Raw genomic sequence first — 24,332 nt, forward strand, 5'->3', positions numbered from 1 at the left:
TTAGCCGTGACTTCGGGGTCGACGCGGTTGGATCAGGGCTCCAAATGGCCTGGATCAGACGTGGCCCCCTACGGGATCCTGAGGGGACAGATGCGGGGGGACCTGGCTGGAAAACTCCGCTTCGTCGGGGCGACTTAACGGCGGTTGAGTACCTGCACACAGGTCGGGTTGGCAGCTCGGCCCGACCCCTCCGACGATCAAGTCAGATGGGAAGAGTATAGTATTGGATGAGATATCTCCCCCCCTTTTGCGTTGAGAGCCGGGGGGTATTTATGAAGGGGGTTTGATGTTACCTGATGGGCCGTCTTGCAATAGCAGGGCCGTACCTCTGATGGCGTCTGTCGTCGTCGTGGGCGTTGCGTGGAGAGCCGAGCTCCCGCAGGGTATGGGGGGAGTCAACCGGTGCCTTTGCCTGCCTCGGCCGGCCCCGATGGGTCAGCCGAGGGGGTTGTCCGGGTATGACGGGTGTGGGTGCGTGTCGCGTTGTCGTTAATGCTCTTTCTGGGGCAGCGCGCCGTACTGGGCGTCCGACGTGGGGGGGTGTATTATGTCAAATCCGGGGGGTTATGTCACGTCAGTTTTTTACCCCTATCAGCAAGAATAACATATCTTCATCCAACATTTTTATAAAATATGGTATTCAACCCTCGAGAACTTGAAAAAAGGTTTTTATTATACATTTTAGATCAATCAACCACTTCTATTAATACAAGCCAATAGGGCTTTAATTGTAGTACAATCAAATGAATCATATTGGGGAAAAAAAATTCACCGTCAAAAGGCAGTCTTTTTTTTTACACATTTTGTGATACATCAACCGGCCAACTTTTGCTTGGCCATGGTTGTTTCTTCGACTATGTTGCTTGAGAAGTAGATAGTTATAAGACAATATATCAACTTAAAGCTTCTTGCTCTGAAGGAGATGAATGGAAGTTCAGACCAAGCAACCAAATAGCACGACCATATGCTAGGGAAAAAAAAAAAATGCAGCGATCGGAATCAATCAGCAAGGCGGAGTTCCATATGCTGTCTAAGAGAACTTCCTTGATAAAAACAATTTGATGAACTAACCAACAAAATTGCAGGCCAGAAGATCCTGAAGAATCTGGAAAGGCGTGGATAACTCTGTACACCAAGTATTGTGAAATAGTATTAGAATCACCATGTGGGAGAGGTATCAGATTATAGCAAAACTTGCATAAAAGTTAGGTGCTAATCAAATTAACTATTTTTTAAAATAATTTACTGAATATGTTGACAAAGACTAGCAACCGTACTTAGCAAACAAAATTATAAATGAAAAAAGTTAGGTAACAAGTAGCAGTTCTCGCTAAAGACTATTGTAAAACCAACATCAGTGGTGCTCATGAATGATACTATTACTGAGCTCAAAATCAAACACCAGTCAAACAGACAATTTATAGTACTTGATTGCCAACCTGGCATGTTGAAGCACAATGAATCGTACTATCACTTCAACTAATGTCGGGTTGTTTTATGTTGTTCAATTTTTTGATAGGTGGTAAGCTGCAAAAACAATTCAACGAGGCTATGTTCGAAATCCATGGATGGAAATCAATCCATCATATTCTGCTATCATTAAACATATATGCACCCACACAGATTTTGGCATTTTCTATGAATTGTTCAAGAAACATATTTTTTTTCTATCATATCAAAATGTCATATACTGATTGATGAAACATAGTCTAATGTTGCAACCGCATTTTAGATCATGTCGAAAGTTGATTATTGGTACAGTCATATACTTTTCAAAAAAAAATATATTGACTATAGTGCATGAAAAATGGATTGCTAAACCATCCTGTGGCATAAAAAATATGAAATAACCATCAGTAGCATTTAGCTTGTATCCGTCTTTTGTTGTGGACTTAATAAATACTCCAGTGACAAGCAATATAAGGTCCAACGCATTTCAAAGTTCAAACAATGAATAGGTAGGAAGAAGGAATTCAAAGTCAGTCGAAGCAGATATCAGACCTACCACAAACTGAGGATCTAGATTCACGAGAGAAAAAAAAAACTATTTTTCATGCCTCACCACATTTATTAGACTACCGGCTAGAAATATTTTATTAGGAATGATAATCAAATGGACGAGACATATTTTCACAAACAAGACCTGCAATTCAGTGCAAATGAAGATAAACAAATGCTATGAGGGGAAGGGAAACCTAAAGGATGAATCAAACAGTTATATTAACCACACAAAGATACGTAAAAGTTGAATTGTTGAAGCAAGAGACTTCAAAGATGAAAAGAATTGTTGGTTAAGATATATGTAATAGAGGCATCTCACCAATTCAAAATTGGATATCTCTGGTGTCCGGCATGAATCAATTTTCAATATCTAGAAGTTCCATGTCATCAAGGATGACATATTTTACTGCTCCACTGGGACTTGAAGAAATGGCTTCTTCATTTCCGCTTGGCTGACCCGTCTTCAGTTTTTCATATCTGCAATATCAAATTTGTAAAACTAGTGATACCAACAATTTTCGGATAAGAACTCAATATAAATTGTCATATTATAAATTAAAATGTGCACTCCATTTGGCCAATGTAGGAGTGGTCTATTTTATATCTGGCTCATGACTGGAATCTGCTAAGATTTTCTCTTCCATGTGAAAATTTAAGCGTAATGGCTGCTGCCATGAAAGTATCTATGTCTTTGAACCAATGCCTAAAGTTCTTATACTTCCAATAATCCTGATTAAAACTAAAGCCAGAGCTAAGTGAATTGAAGTGTATTAGTTTTTCTTTTAGGTAATTACACACTGAATTTTTCTTTAGGGTAATCAAGTCAGAGTACAAATATTTAAAAAGTGATGTTTCAACAGTCCATAACCAATACTCTAATCCTTCAGGGTCAAGCAATAACACTAACATGGACCTCCACACTCAAAAGTGTTCTTTAGGACCAAGTAGTCAGCATACTGAATTGAACAAATGATTCTCGTATAAGATACCAACCCCCTTTCAGGTATCACATGTGCCAATACCTATTGCTGCGAGTCATCAAATTCATGGACACCAAGAATGGATGCAGTAGGCAACATTGGTACAACCTATATACACACATGAAGAGGTGATGGATGACCTAGAAAGGCTGCAATTAGCTCATAGTTGGATTTTTCGAGAGTTTTACATTCAGGTTTTGGAATGAATGGCAGGAAAAAAATGTGTCAACAGCAGCTCCAAGTTTCAGCTAGAAATCATCATAAACTTTAACAACTGCACTATTACCATGGACTACACTAGCAATTATAAGACAGAAAATTGCATATACCACAAAATAAAGAAAAAAATATTTACTTACTTGTACCAGTTGAATAAACTGACACCAGTAATGATTATAAGAAGTCCAATTCCTTTCAACAAGGTGAACTGGTCATGGAAGTAAAACACGGCAACCTGGAAAATTTTTGTATAATAAAAAATTACTCCTGTATTCATTAACAACACAATTTGTCCAAGCTACAAACTAGTGATGTTAGAATCAGAAGCCAAATGAGAATATTGCAGGGAAACTCAATAAGAATTACTTGATGGGAAAAATAAACAAAGATATGTTAGTACTTAGTATGTTAAGAAAATTCAATGTTGGCTAGTAAAGAAAGTCAATGAAGAAGTAGGGATGCATAAACCTGAAAGAGATGGACACAACTGCTCGAGTGTTATTATAAGTCATATTATATGGAGCAGCATTTCTTGATAGACCATAAAAGTGGACAGTTAAATCTTAATGTTGTTCTTCACTAGTACATACACTTTGCAATTAGATGTGAATAGAAAATTCTATAAATAAACTTCTAGATATAGCAAAAACAATCACTAATTACAGAAACATTCAACTAATATAAGATAAATACCACTGCAATATTGCTGTGGTAATTCAATAACTAACTAGCATTGTGCTACTTCTAAAGACAAATGCTCTTTATGGACCATAAAGGAATTATTTGTTGTCTTTGTCAAATTCCATGTGGAGTTACTTACACTACCAAAACATTATGAGGGTGTGGTGCTGCTTTCAATATGTTGACATACTACTTCAAAAATGATTTTGCAGTTGTGATATCATTGCTGCTGGTTGCTATTGTGTGTTCTTATTTGAAGTGAATTTGTTCCAATATTTTGGTTTTGCATTGTTTATAACCTTTGCAAAGATTGATAAAAAATGTGCTAATTCATTTTGCATGCTATTTCAAGATTTTGAAGAGGCATGTCTTTGTAGTCTGTTAGTTTAGATGGAGGGTCATTGAATTTCAAATGGATGTTAGTTACTGAAAAATGAAATCAAAGGAGAAGTGCACAAGGATTAAAGTTAATGTAAGCATAAAAGTAGAAAGCGTCCCCTCTTTGAGATAAAGGTTGGAGTGTGTCATATCTGTATTGTCATGTAGAACCATTGGCCGATTCATCATAGCATCAAAAGAAAATACAAAGAAATCACTTAATAAGGTAAACTAAAAAAGAAAAAATAACAAAAAATATGCTAATATAATGAACCAACCTAACTAAAAATTAGCTACTTAATCAAAGATGGAATTGAATTATCAACTCTCACCACAATAGTAACCGCTTCCTTCACAACGCCAGCTATAGAAACAGTTACAGCACTGGTTGCTGAAACAAGAATATATTCAGTTAACACCTGCAATTATCAACAATTTACTGCCCTTATATTAGTACATAAGAATAAGTGATCCTGATAGCGTAGTTATATGAGACCATCGCTGCAAATAACACACAGCAATAATGAGGGATATTGTTATTGAGTGAGAAGAACAAACCATTTTCCAACACATACCATAAAAAAGGCCAATGCTCCACCAATTAGCATTAAGAGACAGCTGCGGGCAACATGCCATGGACTATCGAAGTATGTATTTGTGTCAAAATCATGCCAAGGATCCATTATAAGAGAGAGAACCAAAGTTGCTACAACCATGGTAGGAGTAACATAACTCATCAGAGTAATTGGATTCTTTAAACCTGAATAAGAACAAAATAAACACACTAACTTCTATTGATATAAGCAAGGTTTTGTCAAAAACAGTTTCACAACTAAAAAACTTTGCAATTATTAACTCAACAAAAGACAATTTAATTCAGTATAAATTCCAATACGATCAGGCAGAAACCAAAGAGAGCATGTTGTAAAAATATTACTCGACAGACCAATCGGATTCATGGTGAGTGCATGGAGATAGCACTCTATACTGTTCTATAAATTATTTTTCTTAATTCACTAAAAAGAGGAAGGATGGACTGCTTACCATAAGCTTCTTTCTTCATGTCGAGTCAAGAAATGACATGCAAAATAATAATAATAATAATAAATGTTAGCATAAGAGGAAAAATTATCACATTTGACATATAATATCGTTAATAATTTAATTACGGAACCTTAACTGTTTTTATCCAAGTTAAAATTCACACTGAATGGAGACGCTTAAATCATTTTCAAGCAAGTATTCATGTACACACCTGCAAAAGAATCTGAGTCATGGACCAGCGAAAACCACTCATAACAGCAGCAAACATGACAAAGACAAATCCCCAAAATTCAAACTCTGTCTCCTTGGCAACTGGCAAAAATCATATTAGTCAATCACATTATAGAGCTTAAAAATATTATCTGACATAAAGAACATACTGTATTATCATATTTGATAAATTAGCAGCCAACCACCAATCAATAAACATGGAAAAGACAAGACATTTTTCTTTATAAATCTAAAGAAAGCTTGAAAAAATGGTCTATTAGGAACACAACACATTAACTGAAGAGTACTTTTTTAAGGGGAACAAGAGGGGACACATACTTGGTAATTCAAGGATGTTTATCTATAGGCTTCCTTCATGTTTGCAGCTGAATCCACAAATTAGAACATGCCAGTTAAAGGCACATACACATCCATACAGTGGAAACATGAAACAAACAAGCCTTGTTTAGGAAAATTCCTGGATGGGTAAGTTTAAATGAAACAGTATACATAGAACCTACAAGTGCTAGTGCCCATGGTATTGCAGTGTACAGAGAACCTATGCGAAGCAATGTGAAGTTTGGTGCCTTAACCACCTGCATACTTTGGCCACTTTCCCATTGTATGGGAGTTCCAATTACATGTACCAACAGGACATAGAAAACAGAAACCATGTTCATTGTGGAAAATTGGCCAGCTTGGCTCAGATGAAACCCAATTCAGCTTAAGGTCTATACATCGACTCAGGGCTTTAGCTTCTAATGCACACCGCTCATGATTTCTCATATTTGTCATAATATTTGTATATTTTGTGCCTTTACTTCAACAATGAGATCTCATACTTTTAACGAACGATGAACTTTGGTCAAAATAGACAATTTATAAGGTGATTACCTACACATTTCAATTTAGCAAATGCTTTTCTGATGGCACACTAAAGGAAATGCACGAACAAGCATATTGCATTAATATATATACTGCTAACATTTGCAAATTTTATTTATGCAACTTCTTGAATATATGAGATCTTCTCATTTTTAAAATTTTAGAAAGGCTCAGATATAGTATTTTTTCCTGACAAAAGAATAATGATTGGATACATTAAGTTAAAATACCTGTTAACAGAACTCCAATGGAAATGATTAATATGATGCCCAGAAGCTTAACACTCGGAGTTTCCAACCTAAAGTGAAAAATACATATATAATAATGGGCAAGAAGGCATAAATATTATTACAGTGGGTGTATGTCACCATAGCATCCAACAAAGCCTTGCTATTATATCAAGACAGAAAGAAGGCCAAGAACTTTTGTGTGAGCATTATCATACTGACTTTCAAAATATATCAAACATACACAATAGAAAATTGGCAATGAGCAGGAAAAAATAATGATAATAGAATATTATTTCACACAACGAATCATCTGGCAATGAAGATACAGAAAGGTTAGCAAAGATAAGTATCACAAGAAAAGAAAACATTCAGAGGGAAAATTTCCAGACTAAAAATCTACAGTAACTAGTAAAGGTTCCTGTTTCTTTACTTCTCATAATGTTTCTCCTCTTTTTCTACGGATGGTGTCCATGTCATCATGGCTTCAAAAGTTCAGCATAGCAAATGCTATCACAAAAGATATGCTTGAAATCAGGATCTACCTATGTACGAGGTGGGAACAAATGCAGGAGGAAAAACATATCTTCAGAATGAACATCCTTGTGGCAAACATGATCACCGTTATGAAAACAAATGCCAGAAGGAACTTGAATTTACGAGAATAGTCTAAAAACCAAGGAGCTAAGAATAAATGAAGTACAACTATGATGGATGAAATCACCATTCATGAATGTACACATTATTAAGAAATCATCCTACGCATGCACAACAGTGTTTTTTTACTGGTTACCACACTACACATCAGAACCATGAAATGCCTGTCATCAATGATTCTCAATGGATAATCATCGCCGATAACTTCATTAGCAAGAAGAGACACTATAGAGTAAGATCGAGGGAAGGTGTAAATGACCACAAAGATAATGGATAAAATAGGATCCATGTCTCTACCCCACTAGCAGAGACTTGAGCTTTTTTGGCAGTTTCTGATGTGTAGTCTTACATCAGCTGCTGACTGGAAAATTGGAAATATCCATGGTGTGACTTGGAGTAGTATAGAACCTCAAATATATGCAGATTATTCCAGAGACATATCGAAGTGTCCCACTTGTTAAGGAAGCAAGAAGGTGTTGGGATAGCAGAAGAAAAAAATTCTAAAATGTACTGGAGCATAAATGTTGATGTTGTGAGAATGTGAAATACCATAAGTTCATGAGAAGACAAGGAAAAACAAAAAAGAGGCCTGGTTTTAGTGTTAGTCTCATTTAGCAATTAATATTGATAATCAAAGAGTTAATCAATTGTGCAGCCATATGGACAAGGCTATGCTGGTTATTATCACTAGTATTCATTATGGGTCAAAGAAAGAAGAAAATAAATGTTTGCCTTGGTATGACAAGGTGGCCGTACATCTTATAAGGGCACCTTTGTTCTAATTAAGAATATTTGCAAAGGGGTTTATTTCTCATCTTCAGCCTGTAGATTACAGTTTCCTTCTTTTGGGTTTTGAAGGTATTTTCGTAAATGCATCATTTATAGAATCTGCTAACAAATCTTGGGCTAATAATGCCATATTTTCCTTAAGAAGACTAAAGCTTGAAAATGGTCTGACCACAATCTATTAGGTATGCAGACGTGTGTAACATGACATTCTAGGTTGTACTGGTAGAATGAAGATGGTAATGAAGATAGTTGAATTTCTTTACTAGCATAATTTGCAAAAGATCAGATTATGCAGGTAAACTACATCATCTAGCACAGATACTTTACCATGCTCCACCTTCTCCTCCAACCGACAAATTCACTTTCAGACACCAAAAGTTTAGTTGCACAAAATACACTTCAAGTTGTAAATTCCTGTTGAGGTCTCCAAAACCATCTGTTCCAATTTCATTTTTGATACTTTACTATCCCATTAGGCTTTAGCATGACTCATGGTGCATTTTGTCCTGTTGTTGTTCGGTCAGAATATAAAAAACAAGTGTGTTTAGATTCTAAACCAAGGTCTAAATCTTAGACTGTGATCAAGACTTAGAACTAGAAAACAGAGCATTATGTTGGTACTCCTGGCTCCTGAGTCAAATCAAATGAACCAGAACATGCTGAATCAAATGTCCTTCTTGTTTTAGATGAGTCCTGAACCGAACAGCTAAATCAAACTGGATAAATAACAAGCCAAACCAAAGGACTAAAATCCACACATTTTGGAAATGTTTCACTATATCAATCATGAGGGTGACCAACACTATAAGTGGGTGCAACCCACTAATCCTCCGTGTTAGATGAAGGTGTCTGATTCTAGGTGAGGTGCCAGTACCACATGAGCCTCCTTCTCAGTCACCAGAGAGTATAGAGATGCCACCAAAACTTAAATCTTTAACACCAAATTAAATAAAAACAATATTTGTTTTCCTATATTATATTTTCAATTTTTTTTACTTATATTTGCTCCTGAAAGTAAGGCTATATTATGTTATGAGGAGAATCTTTTATTCATTCGATTTAGGCTGAGGATTAGCTTCTCATATGCATCATTGGAACATGTTGCATCAACTTGAATTCCATTGCCCAGACTAAGTTAAATGTACAAAATATTGCTGGATGGATGACATGAGTTTCTTAATTATATTAGTCATGCTGGTAGATTTTTAGAAATGAAGAAAAAAAATTAAAAATACATTTGTGAACCTCATATGTACAAATATGGATAATAAAGAAGAAAATAAGGACAAAATATTGAAGTAAAAGAACTACTCAAGTATATAAAAATATAAAGAGTTACCTAAATGCAAATGCAAAAAGCAGAAGAAATACCGGAGAGGCTGATTTACACTGCATGATATCAGCAAAAGGAGAACAAAGGCAAAGTGTCAGAAGCTTTAGTGGCATGTGTGAGAAAACAATGATTCAAGATGTTTCTCTTGAACAAAACAAACCATTGTAGCAAATGTCACGGATATGAAAACAAGAGAAGCGTTGCTCAAGTTTATGTCAAGTGCAGTTCCAAGAGCTGTTGGCACAACTGCAAAAAGTAAAACCCTTGTCTAGCATCAGTACACAATTGTTAATATATGAAGATCTAGCTACGTGTGTCTCTCAAACATACATAATATTTTCCATCTGCACTTGAGTATATAATATTATCCAGTTTACAAAGTAAAATGATAATCTTGCTGTCAAAACATAAGAAGTTGCATGTAATATAAAGTTATGAATAATAACACAAGAATAGAAAGAGACAACCTGTTCTGAGGTAACAGTGAATTTCAAGATCGGGAATCAAAAAATTGGAATGGCATAACTATTGAAAAAAACCAGTATCGATGACTCATACATACTGCTGATTAAAAGACAGGTATTAGGATTCCTAGATGCATATAAAGATTGTAAATCAGAATCTGAGAAGTTACAATAACAATAATTGTTAATAGAAATTAGAAATGCTGGCAGTCACATTATTATACCAAAGTTATGGATCATCCAACTTATAAAAATTCCATATTCCAAACTGTTAGATACACCTTGATTTCTCACTTAAAGTATATCCATTAACTCATCTTTACAAGTAAAACGAATAAGGCTCTGCAAATTTTAGAGTATTTGCGGACGTAAATGGTAAAAGAATTCTCAAATTTCGCATATATTATTGTCATATTGTGTAAGGAGTAGGAACTGCATATGCTACAGTAGAATGATGCAAGTTTGGCATACAAGTGGCAACCCGTAGGATGACTTGATACATGACCAATACTGAGTGAGTAAAAAAATCCAAAAAAGCGCTGTTATATGAGAAACATGCATGGCATCACACCATTAAGGCACAAAAACACCAATAACATGTTAACATATTGCAGGATGTGGATTATGGAATTGATATTTAAAGTTATTTCAAACTGATCTGCCAAGGTGTCGAAACTGGTCTGAGGAAGAAATTAATGGTAAGACAGCTACCTTTAATGAAGTAATCCTTCCATGTCATTTTAATGCCAACATCACCTTTCCGAGACTGTATGCACACCACTATTTTTGATAAAATAGCTTGCAATGCAAAATGAAATGTGTTCATCAATAATGGTGCCGGAAACTTCCCTAACTTATCCCCTAAAAGTGTCTTATTGTACCTATACAAGAGAAACCATACAAAAACAGTCTATTAACAATTAGCAATCAAATTAATAAGAGCAAGCATATAAACAACGTACAATTCGAAGCATCTAAATACTCACAATGTCAAACAAGTGCTGAATGTGTACCAGACCAAAATATAAAACAATGTCTTGAGCACAACGACCGTGGAGATGGTGCTCTCTGCAGCCCTTTCTAATTCTTCGAGCTTCAAAATCGACTGGCTCGGATGCAGACCATTCACCACGTCGATGGGAACGTACTTGTTACCGTTCGGGTTCCCCTCGGCACCAACAACCGCGGTCCTCTGGCGAAAGTAGGGCGATATCTGGGTCTTAGGCTCGACGGCTACACTATTGTTCAATCCCTCCCCATGGATCAATGGCGACTCGACATTCTCGGCCTCTTCCGGCATACCGCCGTCGCAAGATCCATCGACCAAGCAGCTCGACCGCTCGATGCCGTCGCCGCGGCACCGGTTGGAGATATATAGGTCCTTGTGGAGCACCTGCCCTTCGTTCTCGGTCCGATCCTCGTCAACCTTCGTTCCCGCCGCTTCGACATCCTTCTTCGCTCCGTGATCGCCCTCGGCCATCGGTTCTTGATCAATTCTTGACCTCAAATCAGCATCTGCCCATCAAATCTCCCCGGACTCTGGCGGAAACCGATCCAAGAAAGCGGGGCCAAGAAGGAAACGGCCCCAATGAGATCGAATTCTTGGATCTTGATCGATCGCAAGAAGGTGCGAACGAGATCGAAGAGGAGTTCTCGAGATCTCTTTGGAATTGGAACGTGACGCGCAGCTGGATCTGGATCCACGGATGTTGGGGGGCCGAGGAGGGAGGGAGGAAGGAAAACAACGAGGGGAAGCCGTTGTCGTTCGGTTTGTGCGTCGCAGTCGCGATGAAGGCAAGAAATCAAAAAAGGCGGTCTTCTTTACGGGAGAAATCGTAGCTGCTGTCATTAATGTTCGTCGCGAGGGGCCCGCGCCGTGCGTCGGTCGTCCCTGCCAATTGTAAGTTTAGGATCCCCTCCAATCCGAACCAAAATAATTCGGTTCCGATTCTAAAATCTCAGACGTCCATTGGCGCTCCCTCGCATCTTTACCATCCGTTCCAATCGACGCAAACCACCTGCTTTAAAAGCGGCGGACGCCGATAACGTTCACGGAGGCGTCTAAATGGATGGTCAGGATAAAAGACTTAGATCGATGGACGGCTGCGATCCGAATATTGGAATCCTCCGGTTTGAATCTAATCCAATCGGAGTGGCCAGTAAAGCCTCCAGGCGAGGACCAATGGACGGTTGTGATATGAAAACTAGAATCGTACGGTCAATGTTTGATTTGGATGATTCGTTTTAAAGATTAAAACGGAGAGGATCCGCACCGAGGTAGGACCCTTCAAAATTGTTCTTATCGTTTTGCCGCACATGAATGAGTAAAATAGTCGTGGTTGGTCGCAAGTTGTCAGGCGGATGATGTTAGTACATGTCTGGTTGGAAAGCGGGATCGAGTTGTTCGACGACAACATATGTGTTTGTGTTGGTGTTGGGTGATTCGTATGATACTCTCTGACAGGAGCATCAGACGAACACCCAGTTTTCGTATTTCTTGCATTTACATCTCTAAATAGTTAGTTGGGTGCGGATCCGCTCTGTTCGTTTTGAATTATTAAGGAATAAAATTTTATTTTATGCTTAATGAAATAGAGGGTAGAAATTATGAAATTAAAAAAAAAGACGGTAACGATAGATGATAATAATTAAAAAGTAACTACGAAAGAGAAAGAAAGTGAGTATGATAGGCAGGAGAGAGGGTCGAGTTAGCATAAATTAAGATTTAAATGAAAATACTAAAATATTTTTTAATAAAAGATATTATAAAAAAAATAAATTTTATTTTTTTTATATCTCTTATTGATTTATTTTCGTAGAATATCTCTTATTTTTAAAAAATAAAAATTATCTATACCTTTCGTTCATTGTGACTATTGTTATCCTTATCACGTCTCATCTTTTTTTCTTCATTATTGTGATTGTCATCGTCTATTATCATTATTAGTTATATTTGTACTATTATGAGACTTCCTATCATTTTTGTCTTCCCTTTTTTCTTCTTTAAGTCTCTTCGTATTCATTGTCATGATCGCGACCAATGCCATCACCTATTATCTCCATCCTACCACTCTTACCTTTTAGTATATTTTCCTTTTATCTTTTTTTTTTCATTACAATCACTATCACGATCACCCTCATCTTTCATCTCTCTTTATTTATAACTATTAATTTAATAAAAAATTAATAGATGATTGAATGTATGAAAAGAACAGGGATGAGAGCAATGTGGTAGAGGTAACAAAATACAATAGGGTAAGACCGAAGTTAAAAGTAATTTTATTTTTTAAGAAAATAATGGTGCAATTTGAGAAGTAAAAAAAGCGTGAGGAGAAAAAAAAATAAAAACTTAAGATTTTTTAAATTATCCTTAAATAAATGAAAAATAAAATAAATAAATATAATTAAGGTAACGCACACGGAGCATATAACGGGCTCCTTCGATCCCCGACACCGAAACGTCGTTTCGTTCCGTTCCGTTCCGTTCCCCGGTCTCCAAAATCGCATAAAGAAAAAGGGTTGTACTTTCCGAGGGCTCTCTCCGTCCAAATACTCTCAATCAGCGTGCAGAAGGCGGGAAACAGAGCCCTCCGCGCGGGAATTTCCTCATCCCCCTTCTCCAGCCATCTATTCTTCCTTCATCCTTTCCTCCTATGGCTTAGATTGGGGATTCTTGCCCGAATCTTATGGCGGCCGATGGAGCCCTAGAAATTTTCCCGCAGATCCAGGCACTCGTCCTCGACAAACTTCAAGTGGTAATTTGACGCCTATCCCCGATGATCATCTATCGAATATTTTCCCTGTTGCGTTTTGCTCGATTCAAAAGCCACGTTATAGATAAAAAAAAACTGCTTGTATTCTGCATTTCCCTGGCATTTATTGTCATCGATGAGATGCGTATATCGTCAAGAAACCTTAATTTCAATATGGGTTGGTGCCATCATCATCATCATCATTTCGGGTGGGTAAAAGACGCCATCGCTACCGGTTGCTTCCTATGAAATAGATCGCCCGTAGACTTTTATGAACTTCGTCGAGCTTGTCACACCCGGTTGCAAATTGCTTCACTTAACCAGCATTTTCTCTCTGCAATTAGCGTTACTGATTCTTCGATGTATAAGAAGCTGACAATGTTGCTGAAACTTTTGTTTCATCATAACTTCCAGGTTTCCTACAAGTGGCTTAGTCGCAACTTTTCGGTGTCATCAAATTATGCAAAAAGGTGCAATCTTCGGTTTAAATGAATTAATCGCGGTAGGAAAATTTTAAGCTATACTTTTCTGACTTTGTGAGATTGTTGTGTCTAGGTTGCTTCAGGAGTTTGCGGAAAAGCACTGCAATGAGTTGGTGGTGATATACACATTGTCCGGATGGTTGAAGAGTGAACCTCAAGCCTATTGTGTAAAACTTGCTTCAACCTATAAACTAGAAGGTTATATATGCCTTAGTTGGCTGACACCTGCATTTCTCTCAACTTGTATTTTAACAGTCAGTCTGTACTAAACAGCATCAGTATATTTGGCTCTGTTTAATTGTCTCACTTGATGGTTTCAGTACTTCTGCTAAAATCGATGATTGAATTATCTAAAGTAATGCTTCCATTGGATAATTCTTTACATTAACTTTCTCAAAGAACATTGTTAACATTATCCAATTAGTATTATTTTTCATTTGTTCCATGCAAGGTTAATTGAATTCCATGTTCATATTCTCAAACCTTTTACGAGCTGCACAACACATAACCAGGATAAGAATTAAAAACATATATGCAAAACAAATTGTGAAGAATGCATTCAAGTTTTTTGTTTTAAGCTTCTTATATATGTCATCAATTGTCATATGGTTTTTTTGGTGTAAGGAGACATATTTGTGCTCTTAACAGATGTTTACATATGTATTTTAAAGGTTTATAGAAAAAACAGGAAATGAACAATTGGTTAAAAATGATCTTGTCTGTTGAGTAAAAGGAGTATGATCCTGGAAAGGGACAAACCAACTATGTTGAAAAGCTTAAGTTGGGTTTTTTGCTTTTCTAGTGACAGAACAGAGTATCTTGTTAAGTATGTGGCAAGAAAGTAGTACACATTATGAAGATTACTGATAGACATCATTCTCTCAATTAGCTGGGTTCGTGCATCTATTTTGTAACTCTTTGTTGATACGGACCTTTTCTAAGACATACTGTTTGATTTGGTGCAGAAGTCAAACAAGTATTTAAAGATAATTGCTCAGTTCAGGTTTACAGTGTCCAAGCATGTATTCCAAGTGATCTTGCAGTTATATGGAATGCTGAATTTGTGCAGGCGGAGGAACTCTTTAATCAACCATTGACTGAAGGAAACTGCTTGAGGGATAACAGGCAAGTCACTTTTACCTTGTTTTACCTTGCTGAAAATATCTTGTTCTTGACATTGTTACACTTGTGTTATATATAAATTTCATATGCTTTATCATGCCTATCTTTCTTGTTGCACTTGAACATTGTCGATGTTGTCTTTTCCTTCTAGGTTCTGTGGCGTTTCAAATTCATTTGTCAAGCGCATTGTTGATGGGAAGCATGTTGGTGCTGCAGCACCATGGCCCATGAATGGTAAAAGAGTAGCTATAGAGTCAAAAGGTATCAGCACTGTGAAATGTCAGCCTATTCAGCATCCTCAACAAGGATCCGGTGCCAAAAATGGCATGCAGTCATCTATTGCAGTATCAAGTGATAATAGCGAGAAAGTTGCTCTTGATGCAGCCAGCAAAGTTACTAAGCCGCCTTTAATCAAAGAATCTGTTTCTGGTGGTAATACTGGCAAAATTAAAGGTCAGAATGTAAAGTCCTCATCAGGGACTACCAGTTCACTTGCTAGTTTGTGGGGCAATGCTTCAGCAAAATCAAAGCCTGCGGCTCCTGCTGCTGAAACCGCTATTGACACCTCAATTGCTGCTGGTATTTGGAGTGTTATTCCTTCAGTTGAAGGCTATATGTATTTACTGTCCTCAATCTAAATATCCTATTTGTACACTATGCTGATTTACATTTCAATTTCTTTTTCCTCATTATGATATCTAGCTACTGCTGAAGCTCAAATATGTGCACATGAAGCTTTGGATGCTGCCAACAGTGAAGATGAGGACCATCATAATAATCATAAGCGGGAGAGGAACAGTGTAAGCGGCAGAAAGAGAAGGGTTTTTCTTGATTTCTCAGATGATGATGATGAAGAGGAAAATGTTACTAGTCTTTCATCTCCAGATGTTTTTAAAGGGAAACATGCTGCAGAATCCTTGCCTAAAACTGAAAGCTTATTGGACAGAAGTAAACCGAGCACTGCAGAGCCAAAGGGTGACAGATTGAGTGATGGGCTAGATAGCACTAAGGGGAAAAATTCTTCACTTCCATCAGATGCTGACGAAAGAATTGCAAGCATTACAATGGGAGGAATTTCCTTAAAAAAGAAGACCAATAGCTATAATCAAGGGGACACTGACAAGAATAATAAGGATGTAGCCACCACTTCTACTTCACCAAAGAGAAGAAAAGTACTCAAAACTCGAATTGACGATCGAGGAAGAGAAGGTATATTACCATTGTTTGCTTCTTGGTTTTAACTTGTCTATAGTGGGATAGCTAGCAAATTCTATCCTGGTTAACATGGTGTTCCATTCATTAATTTGGTTTTAACTTCCAATGATTGATTGTTCATCAGAAGAATTAGATTGAGACATTCTCAAAAAGTAGTAGGCGCCGACAAAAATTGCAAGAACTTGATTGATGATACATTGATGCAGCTTTATTTTTGGGTCATTTATAGGCATGCTTTAGCAATAAATATTCAAAATTTAGATTAAATTGGATGATGGTTACAAAGGACTTCACTTCCATTATCTTCAATATATATATTTTTTTGGTCGGTGAAAATAACAAGTAAAACATACAATAGTTTTGCTGATTTGACATGACCAAGATGCAGATTATCTTTTCCTCTCTCTGCATTTTATTTCTTTTGCTTCTATTGTGTATTAAAACTATTATTTCTCTTTCGTTATTGAAGTAATCTGTACATCATATGTCCATGAATATGAGGTTCTCGTTGCATTCCACTTTTCTTCCTTGTTGACATTATAATTCCTTAGCCAGAGCTTTACACTGGGTAATAAGTATCTTCTTTGGAAAAGTAATTATGGAAAATAATTCATTCCTTTAATTTTTTGCAAGGCATTCTGATTATGGCCTGCTAAAATTTTTCCCCTATCTTTTTGGTTATTTCTCATTGCATTCTATCCATTTGTGCAAGACATGTCTAAAGGTACTCAAACCTAGAGACTTATTAGCTTGCACACTTGAGGTGAGGAACATAATATGATAGCTTATATTTAAATCATAACTTAATATACTTCAGTTCTTCTTTTGGTCAAATTTATCCGTTGTAAGCATTCAGCTCGGTTGATATCTCATGTCTTCAGCCTCATGTATCACTATTAAGTATCAATATCAAGTATTTTCCCCTTCTCGCTGCTTGCTTACCTCATCATTTCTAATATTGTTGTTTGTTCACAAATCTGCTACTTTTCAGTTACTGAGGTTATTTGGGAGGGGGAAACTGCTGACAGTAATCTGCCTGAGAAGAACATTTCCGTTAATGATGCTGCAAACAGGTATCAGAATCAAGCATGCTTGCTTTTTTGTTATGTTTTTGTGTCATTTTTAATTCAAAACAAAAATATTATATTGTCAATTAAACATAGAAATAACCTAAACTTTTTGTCATGTGAAGATAATTTTGATGCAAGTTCATGTTTGTTTCAAGCTGTTCTTTGTAGTCTTTGATTTCATTCGGTCTTCTTTTCTGGCATGAGTAATTTGAATTAGTTTGGCCATTTTTTTTCTTTAGAAACTGCAAGATGCTATCTTAAGTGCACTTGGTCTGTTCATAGAATTCTTTTTTGGGGGTTGTAATGATCATGATACGTAATGCACTACCTTAAGTGCACTCGATCTGGTTTTGAGTGAATACAAATTTATTTTTGGTGTAACAATCATGATTTGCGTATCTCCATAATAGAGGCTTGAGGTGAAAAAACACTATTAGAGCCTAGCTTACAGTCAGAAAGATGACTGGTTCATTATGATATTCAGGCTATATTTTTCCAAAGCATCCACCAACTTTCTTGATGTCTAATGTTTACCCAAGTTATTTGATTACATTTCTGGAATATTGAAGAATGGATCTTTCATTTGGCCTTATTGCAGATCCTTAAGGCCTTTTATGGATTCAAGTTGATGTTGACTCTTTCACCTTTTTACTCTAAAACCTGTGCACAATTGCCGTTGACTATACTATTATACACACATATAAAATACACCATTATCTTTAATCTTTAATTTTGAGACCTGTTTCACACCATGGTTCAATTGTTGTAGCTCTCTCTGGTGTCTTAATGGACCCTAAGTCCTGTGTTTTGCTTCAACCAATATCATATAGGAAGGTTGTGATTTGAATGGATTTTAATGTGACCTTTTGTATCTTTGCGGAGGAGGTCCATTTACATGTGTTGTTAGGTTAAGCAATCAAAGACAAATGAATATTAATGGAAGTGCAAATTTGCAATTGATTATTGAGAAATTTCTTTAATGTAAGATTGCATAGTCTGTGAAGGTTTTTCTGCTCATGATTCAAGAGAACAAGCCGATCCTAATGCTGATTTGGTAAGACAATTATCAATGTCAGGGGTTGTAGATGTAGTTTAGGAGTTTGGTGGTTTTCATTTGGTTTGCCCAATTGAAAGCGTAGAATAACTCACTGTATAGGTATCAAGGAAATTCAAACAACCATCAGTCTTCTTAGTGGAGTGTCATCAGTGATAATATGTAGCAGCACGCCGTGCACATGGAGGACCTGTACGTGATTTACTAGATAAATTATTGACCCTAGTGGTAAAAGGTTGGAAGAAGGGAAATGCCTATTCCATCTTAGGGTCAATTGATTCATGGTTTGTATAGCATCATTGCTCTATTCCATCATTAGCTTTTGTGCATCATGGTGCTGACAGAATAATATGACTTACCTGATCTCTGATGTTAGGCCTCCTGTGGCTAATAAAGCGCAAGCAGCAGGAATCGCTGCTTCCACTAATCCAGGAAAGGGTGGCAACAAGAAACCAGGAAAAGGTGGCCTAAAAGATGCGAAGCAAGGAAATATTCTGTCCTTTTTCAAGAGGGTGTAAATCCCACTTCATGAGGTGAGCATGTTCAGCAAACTTGGATCTCCTTCAACTATTGATATTTGCTTCAATTGACTAGTAAGGATCCATAGATTAGAAAGATGCTTGCCTACATAAAGCACATTGGAGGAAATTGTTGGTTTAGAATAAAAATAAAATATGAATTATTGATAAAATCTCAAAGGATTTGAATCTGGATTCCGTGTTTATGACATGCCTATCTGAGTTATATAGAAAATAATTGTTTCTGGATACAGTCTATAGCTAAAAATAAATTTTAGAGAAGACTTTCCTGATGACAAATATTTGTCGCTCAGATCCATAAGAAAATCTAGGATTCATGCTTTAAAGTTACCTTTTATAGTATACGTGATACTCGCATCTCAACCATATGTATCTTATGATTGATATTCAATAAACAATGCAGAGACTATAACTGCCGTCTCTTTGGACAATCCGTGGGAAAGCTCATCCTGGACGGGATTTTTAGATGATAAGTTGCATCATGCTTTTGAGCTTCGTGAAGCGTTAGCTGTCAGTAATGGATGTGTTGAGCAGCACCTTAAGTCGTTGTTATGCGTTTTATGTTTTTAGCTGAACCTGTCGAGACCCAACTCTATAAGATCATATGGCCCTGTTTATGGCATGTGCATGGTTCAGTATAATCCTCAAATATCTATTGAAACGAGGCGGGAGGGAGACATGATCCCATTCGTTCACGCTCTTCCCCCTCTACCACACCTGCCTTAATTTCAGCACTGCCATGCATAAAAGTTTCATATAAGAGTGGCCAGGTATACTATCAAAATGTAGTGAACAATTAAAACTTTCTTCTACCTCGTACAAATCCATAGCAGAGAAGAAAAATGAAAGCAAATCACACCTTGTACAATCCAATCACCAAGTTGGAAGAGAAGTGTCTGCTCATTGTTGTTGGGTTACCGTAAGCAGCTTAGATCTCGACAGCAACCTTGCGCGTTCAGCAAGGGAGACGAGCAGACTTTTGACTCTGTCCATGTTTTCCAGGTAATACTTGGCTTTGCTGGCCTTATTGGCAACCGTGCAAGTGATCACGGTGGCACGGGGAGCAACCACATCCTTGTGCTTATCCGTGGCGAAAAATTCGAACATGTCCTGGTCTGAGGAGTCGTCGCCGATGAACAGCACAAAGTCCGCTCGATTCTGGTCGTCAGCCATCGCCGAGAGGACCTTCCTGACCACCGAGCCTTTGTTGCTTCCCTACGAGTACCCGCCCATACGAATATCATTCATTTCGAGTTAACATTTGACTCAAGTCCACTAATTGAACACGAGTTAAGTAATACAAATGACTCTCCATATTTCACGTACCTGCGGATGGACTTCGATGCTACGATGGCCACTCTTGATCACTACTGGTTCGTGTAGTAGCAAATCCTTCATAAGGTCCACCATCTCCTTTGCCCGTGCAGGATCTACCTCTTCATACCGCCACACGATTGCACTGTGTTTGATCTCCAACGTCGGATGCTTCGTGGCCTCCATGTACCGTTTCATCAGTGGCCCCGCGACACCGACCCAATCGAGGTTGACGACTTCCTCCATAGATTCCCACTCGGCTTGTCCTCCCCACCTAATAGAGTGCTTATAAAAAACAGGATGAGGAATCATGTGAAGTCAGAGGATGATATATCAAGCGTGAAGAATCATACGGCTACCTTGAGAAGTAGCCACGTTCGGCGGCAATGCCGAGACCCCAGCACTTCCCGAACCACCTCCCCAAATCCTTCTTCGTTCTTCCACTGACGATGAAAACCACATTTCTAGGATCGGCACACAGGGAAGACAGGACGTCCGTAACCCACGCTTTTCGTGCCTTCGCGTCGGAAGATTCGGACTCCAGAGTGCCATCGTAGTCGAGGAAAATTGCCCTCCTACTGGCCTTCGTATAAGCCGACGTTACCGTTTGCTCTTGGAGCTCCGTGAAGCCGTCTTCGGATACAGCGTCTCCGTTGTTGAAGTGGGCCGCCTCACGGCTCCTCAGATCATCGATGAAGCTCCTGGACCAGTAAGCCACATCGTAGTTTCTGATGTCTGCGCAGTGCTTCTCGTGCTGCTCCTGTTTCTCCTCCTCGCTCATCGAGATCACTTCGACCAGTGCTTCGGCGGTCTTTGGGGGGTCCAACGGGTTGACTTTGGTCGCCCTGCTCAGGGCCTGCAACGACCCAGTGAACTCCGACAACACCACCCTGCTCTTCTTCCAGGAGGAATGGCGTGAACGGTCTACCTGCCTGGAAACGACGTACTCGTAGGGGATCAGATTCACTCCGCCCCTTATGGCGGTGTCCAAAAGGCAGTCAGCGATGACGTAGAATGCGGCCTTCGCTCTTGGTCTGATAACGTCTTGCTCCACCATTTCGACAGGCTTGAAATGTTCGGAACCGAAAACGCGGTTGATTGTGTCGCAGTGAGCCTTGAGGTTCTGGCGGAGGGCGGAGTTTTCCCTCGCGTAGGGTCGCCCCCTGCAGTTGAGCATCTGGATCAGGGCGACGCGGTCCTGGAAGCGGGTTCCCTGGAGCTTCCGGAGCACCATGTTAAAAGCAAGCAGCTTTAAGTGGATGGACCTGAAGACGTCCGGTTCGTCGATGCTGAGGAGGACGGTCATGTCGCGGTATTTGCAGCGGAGATCGGCGAGCGTGTCAGTGCCTTCGGGAGAGGAGAAGGCGGCAACGTGGGCGACGGTGCTGGGCAGGTGGATGCCGGGGGCTAGGACGTGGATCCCGATGGTGCGCCCGAGGTGGTCGACTCCGAGGAAGCCGTGGGAGGATGGAGAGCGTCGGGGGCGGTGGTGGAGGCCGAGGGCGCGGCGGCAGCACGAGAGGAAGTGGCGGGCGTGATCGAGAGCATGGAATCCGAGGAGGTCGCAGCAGAGAAGTGAGTTGAGGATCTGGGTGGCGGGGGGGAGCGAGAGGAAGACGTCCCTGGACGGGAAGGGGGCATGGAGGGAGAAGCCGAGGCGGATGCTGGGGTGGCGGTGGCGGTGGCGGATGAGGGAGGGGAGGAGGAAGAGATGGTAGTCGTGCAACCAGACGAGGTCGTCGTGGGTGCGAATGGCGTCATCGACGGCGTTGGCGAAGATGGCAGTGGCTTCATCCCAGGCGGCAGAAGAGGACTCGTCGTAGATGGGGGCGCCCACGCCGTAGGGAATCACGGAATGGAGGGCATGGTGGAGGTAGACCTTGCAGAGGCGGGACAGCCTGGAATCGGTGTTTGGCGGGAGGAAGACGGGGAGGATGAGGAAGCCGAGGAGGTGGCTGCCCCGGGCGAGCCTGTCGCGCAGCTCCTGAGATAGGTCGGCGGCGCCAGGGAGGGTGCCGACCAAGACGAGTTCGGTGCCGGCGGGGACGCCTTCTCCGAGGTGGAGAAGGGGACAGTCCTCCTCCGGTACGAATTTGCACAGGCCAGGGATGTCGGGGTCGGAAGTCGCGTGAAATGGGAGCTGGTGCACCACCACGATCACCCGCCTTCGCGAAGCGGAAGGGGAGGCCACGTCGGTCGCCGGTCGTTGGAGTTGAGGCGCCTCCGCCTCTGCTTCCTCGGAAGCGGACACCTCGCTGGTCTCCCACGCTCGTTCCTCTTCGTTCAGCTGCTCCATTAGCTGCTGCACCGTCATCCGCTTGGACTTCGCCGCCGCCTCCCTCCTCAAGTCCGAGTTCCCCATCTCTGGCTCGACCTTGCTTCGGTCCTCCTGCGAGGAGGAGAACAGAGAACGGAACCTACATCATGAATGGCGGATGAGACCCTAATTCGCACTCTTTCTTGGAATCCTTTCCCCCCCAAATCGATCTGTTCTATTGCTCCCGCGCATCATCCAACACCTAAAGATCGAATCGTCTTGGCGACAGTGTTCGATCGGATTCTACAACAGAGACGGTGCAACGACTACATCTTGAACGAACTCCAACCGAACAACTTCAATCCATCAAGAACCTAACTCGACGAGACGAGAAACCAAGAAACGAAGTATCGAAGAAAGAAATCTCACGAAGACGAGAGGTTGGAAGAAGGCGAACAAGAAGGAGTCGTGAACCGGGAAGAGATCATCGAACCTTGACCAGAGAAGGCGAATTCGTTCGTCTTCGCGAGAGATTTCTTGGGATTCGTCGGGCTCCGGTCGCACCACCAGTACCACCACGGAAGCTCCGCCCCCCGACTCTCGAGAGCGACGAAGGGAACCGATCAAGAGACGGCAGGAACTTCGAACGGAGAGACGAGGGCGGGAGAACTGGCAGTCATCTTATTGGTCAGTTTGTTACGACCTCACTATTGCGTACCCAAGAAGTACCGTTTGAAGGACCGGCGGTTCGTACTGGGACACGTGGCCCCCGTCACTATGTTGGGTTCATAGAGAGAAATTGGGACCAATGTTGACCGGCCCAATTGGCCTCAGCAGATTGATTTAGGCCTGACTTGGGCCAGATTGGTTGCCAACAAATATAATCCCAGAAATTAAAACAAATCGAGTCCAATCAATTTGTCAATTAAAATAATTCAATTAAATTAACTTACCGAACAATTGATAGATAATCCAAAAAAGAGAAAATAAAATATTTTTATGTTACCAAAATAAAAATCAAAACATGATGGAATCAATAGTGATGGTGGTACAGTGATCCCATCCAATGTGGTGCAGCCAATAGTGATGGGCGATCTCACAGCTACAGATGACATCCGACTAAACGGGGATCCTACTCACATAGAAAGCCAATCCGCTGCCGAAACTTGTAATTTAGCTACTTTTTTCACAGTAAAAGAAAGATATAAAATACTGTCATATATAGATATACATATCTAATTGTAGTATTTGGTGGTATTCTCTGCTGCGAAGGAGGTCCGGTCCCCCTAAAACTGTAGGGAGAGAGGACTTAGTGTTCCATCAATGGTGACTAGTGATAAAGTATTCCAATATCTTTTAGGTACTTTAGAAAAGGAATGAAGGATATTAATGCAGTTGCTGGTGATGGATCAACGACTACAGAACAAGGAAGGAACCTTAAGAGAGAGGATCACGATGCCGATGGAGAGCAAAGATAAGATGAGACGCGTATCCATAAGTCAACGCAGAAGACTTCAATTGTGTTCTTCACCTCCTCCACTCGACGATTATTTTAAGAACACAGCCCTCATCTGATATGTGCAGACGGGAGCTGCAGCAGTAACGCACTCCGCTGGTCCATGCAACCTTTTTTGTGAGGAGGTAAGAGTCTTCGTACGT

At 39.8% G+C, this 24,332-nt stretch overlaps 3 protein-coding genes across 5 annotated transcripts; 1 reads left to right on the forward strand and 2 right to left on the reverse strand.

Annotated features, from left to right (window-relative positions):
* Positions 1 to 655: 655 nt before the first annotated feature.
* On the reverse strand, positions 656 to 11,678 carry LOC103987831 (probable sugar phosphate/phosphate translocator At1g06470). Of its 2 annotated transcripts, XR_001978726.2 has the most exons (13): positions 10,855 to 11,678; positions 10,580 to 10,749; positions 9,565 to 9,650; positions 9,411 to 9,460; positions 6,629 to 6,696; positions 5,515 to 5,615; positions 5,304 to 5,316; positions 4,835 to 5,019; positions 4,592 to 4,678; positions 3,341 to 3,435; positions 2,321 to 2,478; positions 1,072 to 1,125; positions 656 to 967 (listed from the first exon to the last, which is right to left on the reverse strand). XR_001978726.2 is itself a non-coding variant. In XM_009406250.3 (12 exons), the coding sequence occupies exons 1-11, from the start codon at positions 11,346 to 11,348 to the stop codon at positions 2,358 to 2,360; spliced, it is 1,470 nt and encodes a 489-aa protein (XP_009404525.2). In that variant the 5' UTR covers positions 11,349 to 11,678; the 3' UTR covers positions 656 to 1,125; positions 2,321 to 2,357. The 2 variants fall into 2 exon arrangements, 1 of the variants encoding a protein (XP_009404525.2); XM_009406250.3 differs by having other exon boundaries at positions 656 to 1,125.
* A 1,666-nt stretch (positions 11,679 to 13,344) lies between these two features.
* Positions 13,345 to 19,724, forward strand: LOC103987832 (uncharacterized). Of its 2 annotated transcripts, none has more exons than XM_009406252.3 (9): positions 13,345 to 13,623; positions 14,035 to 14,090; positions 14,176 to 14,300; positions 15,068 to 15,227; positions 15,376 to 15,803; positions 15,960 to 16,433; positions 17,431 to 17,512; positions 18,940 to 19,096; positions 19,506 to 19,724. In XM_009406252.3, exons 1-8 carry the CDS (start codon positions 13,555 to 13,557, stop codon positions 19,079 to 19,081), a joined length of 1,536 nt encoding a protein of 511 aa, XP_009404527.2. In that variant the 5' UTR covers positions 13,345 to 13,554; the 3' UTR covers positions 19,082 to 19,096; positions 19,506 to 19,724. The 2 variants fall into 2 exon arrangements, with proteins under 2 accessions (XP_009404527.2, XP_009404526.2); XM_009406251.3 differs by having other exon boundaries at positions 13,348 to 13,623; positions 15,927 to 16,433.
* Positions 19,725 to 20,002: 278 nt separating this feature from the next.
* On the reverse strand, positions 20,003 to 22,778 carry LOC103988415 (probable alpha,alpha-trehalose-phosphate synthase [UDP-forming] 7). Its single transcript, XM_065189799.1, has 3 exons — positions 20,776 to 22,778; positions 20,429 to 20,690; positions 20,003 to 20,317 (listed from the first exon to the last, which is right to left on the reverse strand). Exons 1-3 carry the CDS (start codon positions 22,776 to 22,778, stop codon positions 20,003 to 20,005), a joined length of 2,580 nt encoding a protein of 859 aa, XP_065045871.1.
* Between the last annotated feature and the right edge of the window lie 1,554 nt (positions 22,779 to 24,332).

Source organism: Musa acuminata, chromosome BXJ1-6, assembly GCF_036884655.1.
Source record: "Musa acuminata AAA Group cultivar baxijiao chromosome BXJ1-6, Cavendish_Baxijiao_AAA, whole genome shotgun sequence".
NCBI classification, from domain to species: Eukaryota; Viridiplantae; Streptophyta; class Magnoliopsida; order Zingiberales; family Musaceae; genus Musa; species Musa acuminata.

What these genes read in the sequence shown, in the direction of transcription:
- LOC103987832 (XM_009406251.3), top strand. Translation starts at nt 13,555, where the DNA reads ATGGCGGCCGATGGAGCCCTAGAAATTTTCCCGCAGATCCAGGCACTC. An exon ending in TCCTCGACAAACTTCAAGTG is followed by an intron (nt 13,624 to 14,034) that starts GTAATTTGACGC and finishes CATAACTTCCAG; the next exon opens with GTTTCCTACAAGTGGCTTAG. An exon ending in AACTGCTTGAGGGATAACAG is followed by an intron (nt 15,228 to 15,375) that starts GCAAGTCACTTT and finishes TTTTCCTTCTAG; the next exon opens with GTTCTGTGGCGTTTCAAATT.
- LOC103987831 (XM_009406250.3), bottom strand. Translation starts at nt 11,348, where the DNA reads ATGGCCGAGGGCGATCACGGAGCGAAGAAGGATGTCGAAGCGGCGGGA. An exon ending in CCGTGACATTTGCTACAATG is followed by an intron (nt 9,461 to 9,564) that starts GTTTGTTTTGTT and finishes GATATCATGCAG; the next exon opens with TGTAAATCAGCCTCTCCGGT. An exon ending in CTTTTTGCATTTGCATTTAG is followed by an intron (nt 6,697 to 9,410) that starts GTAACTCTTTAT and finishes TTTTCACTTTAG; the next exon opens with GTTGGAAACTCCGAGTGTTA.
- LOC103988415 (XM_065189799.1), bottom strand. Translation starts at nt 22,778, where the DNA reads ATGGGGAACTCGGACTTGAGGAGGGAGGCGGCGGCGAAGTCCAAGCGG. An exon ending in GAACGTGGCTACTTCTCAAG is followed by an intron (nt 20,691 to 20,775) that starts GTAGCCGTATGA and finishes GCACTCTATTAG; the next exon opens with GTGGGGAGGACAAGCCGAGT. An exon ending in GCATCGAAGTCCATCCGCAG is followed by an intron (nt 20,318 to 20,428) that starts GTACGTGAAATA and finishes GGGTACTCGTAG; the next exon opens with GGAAGCAACAAAGGCTCGGT.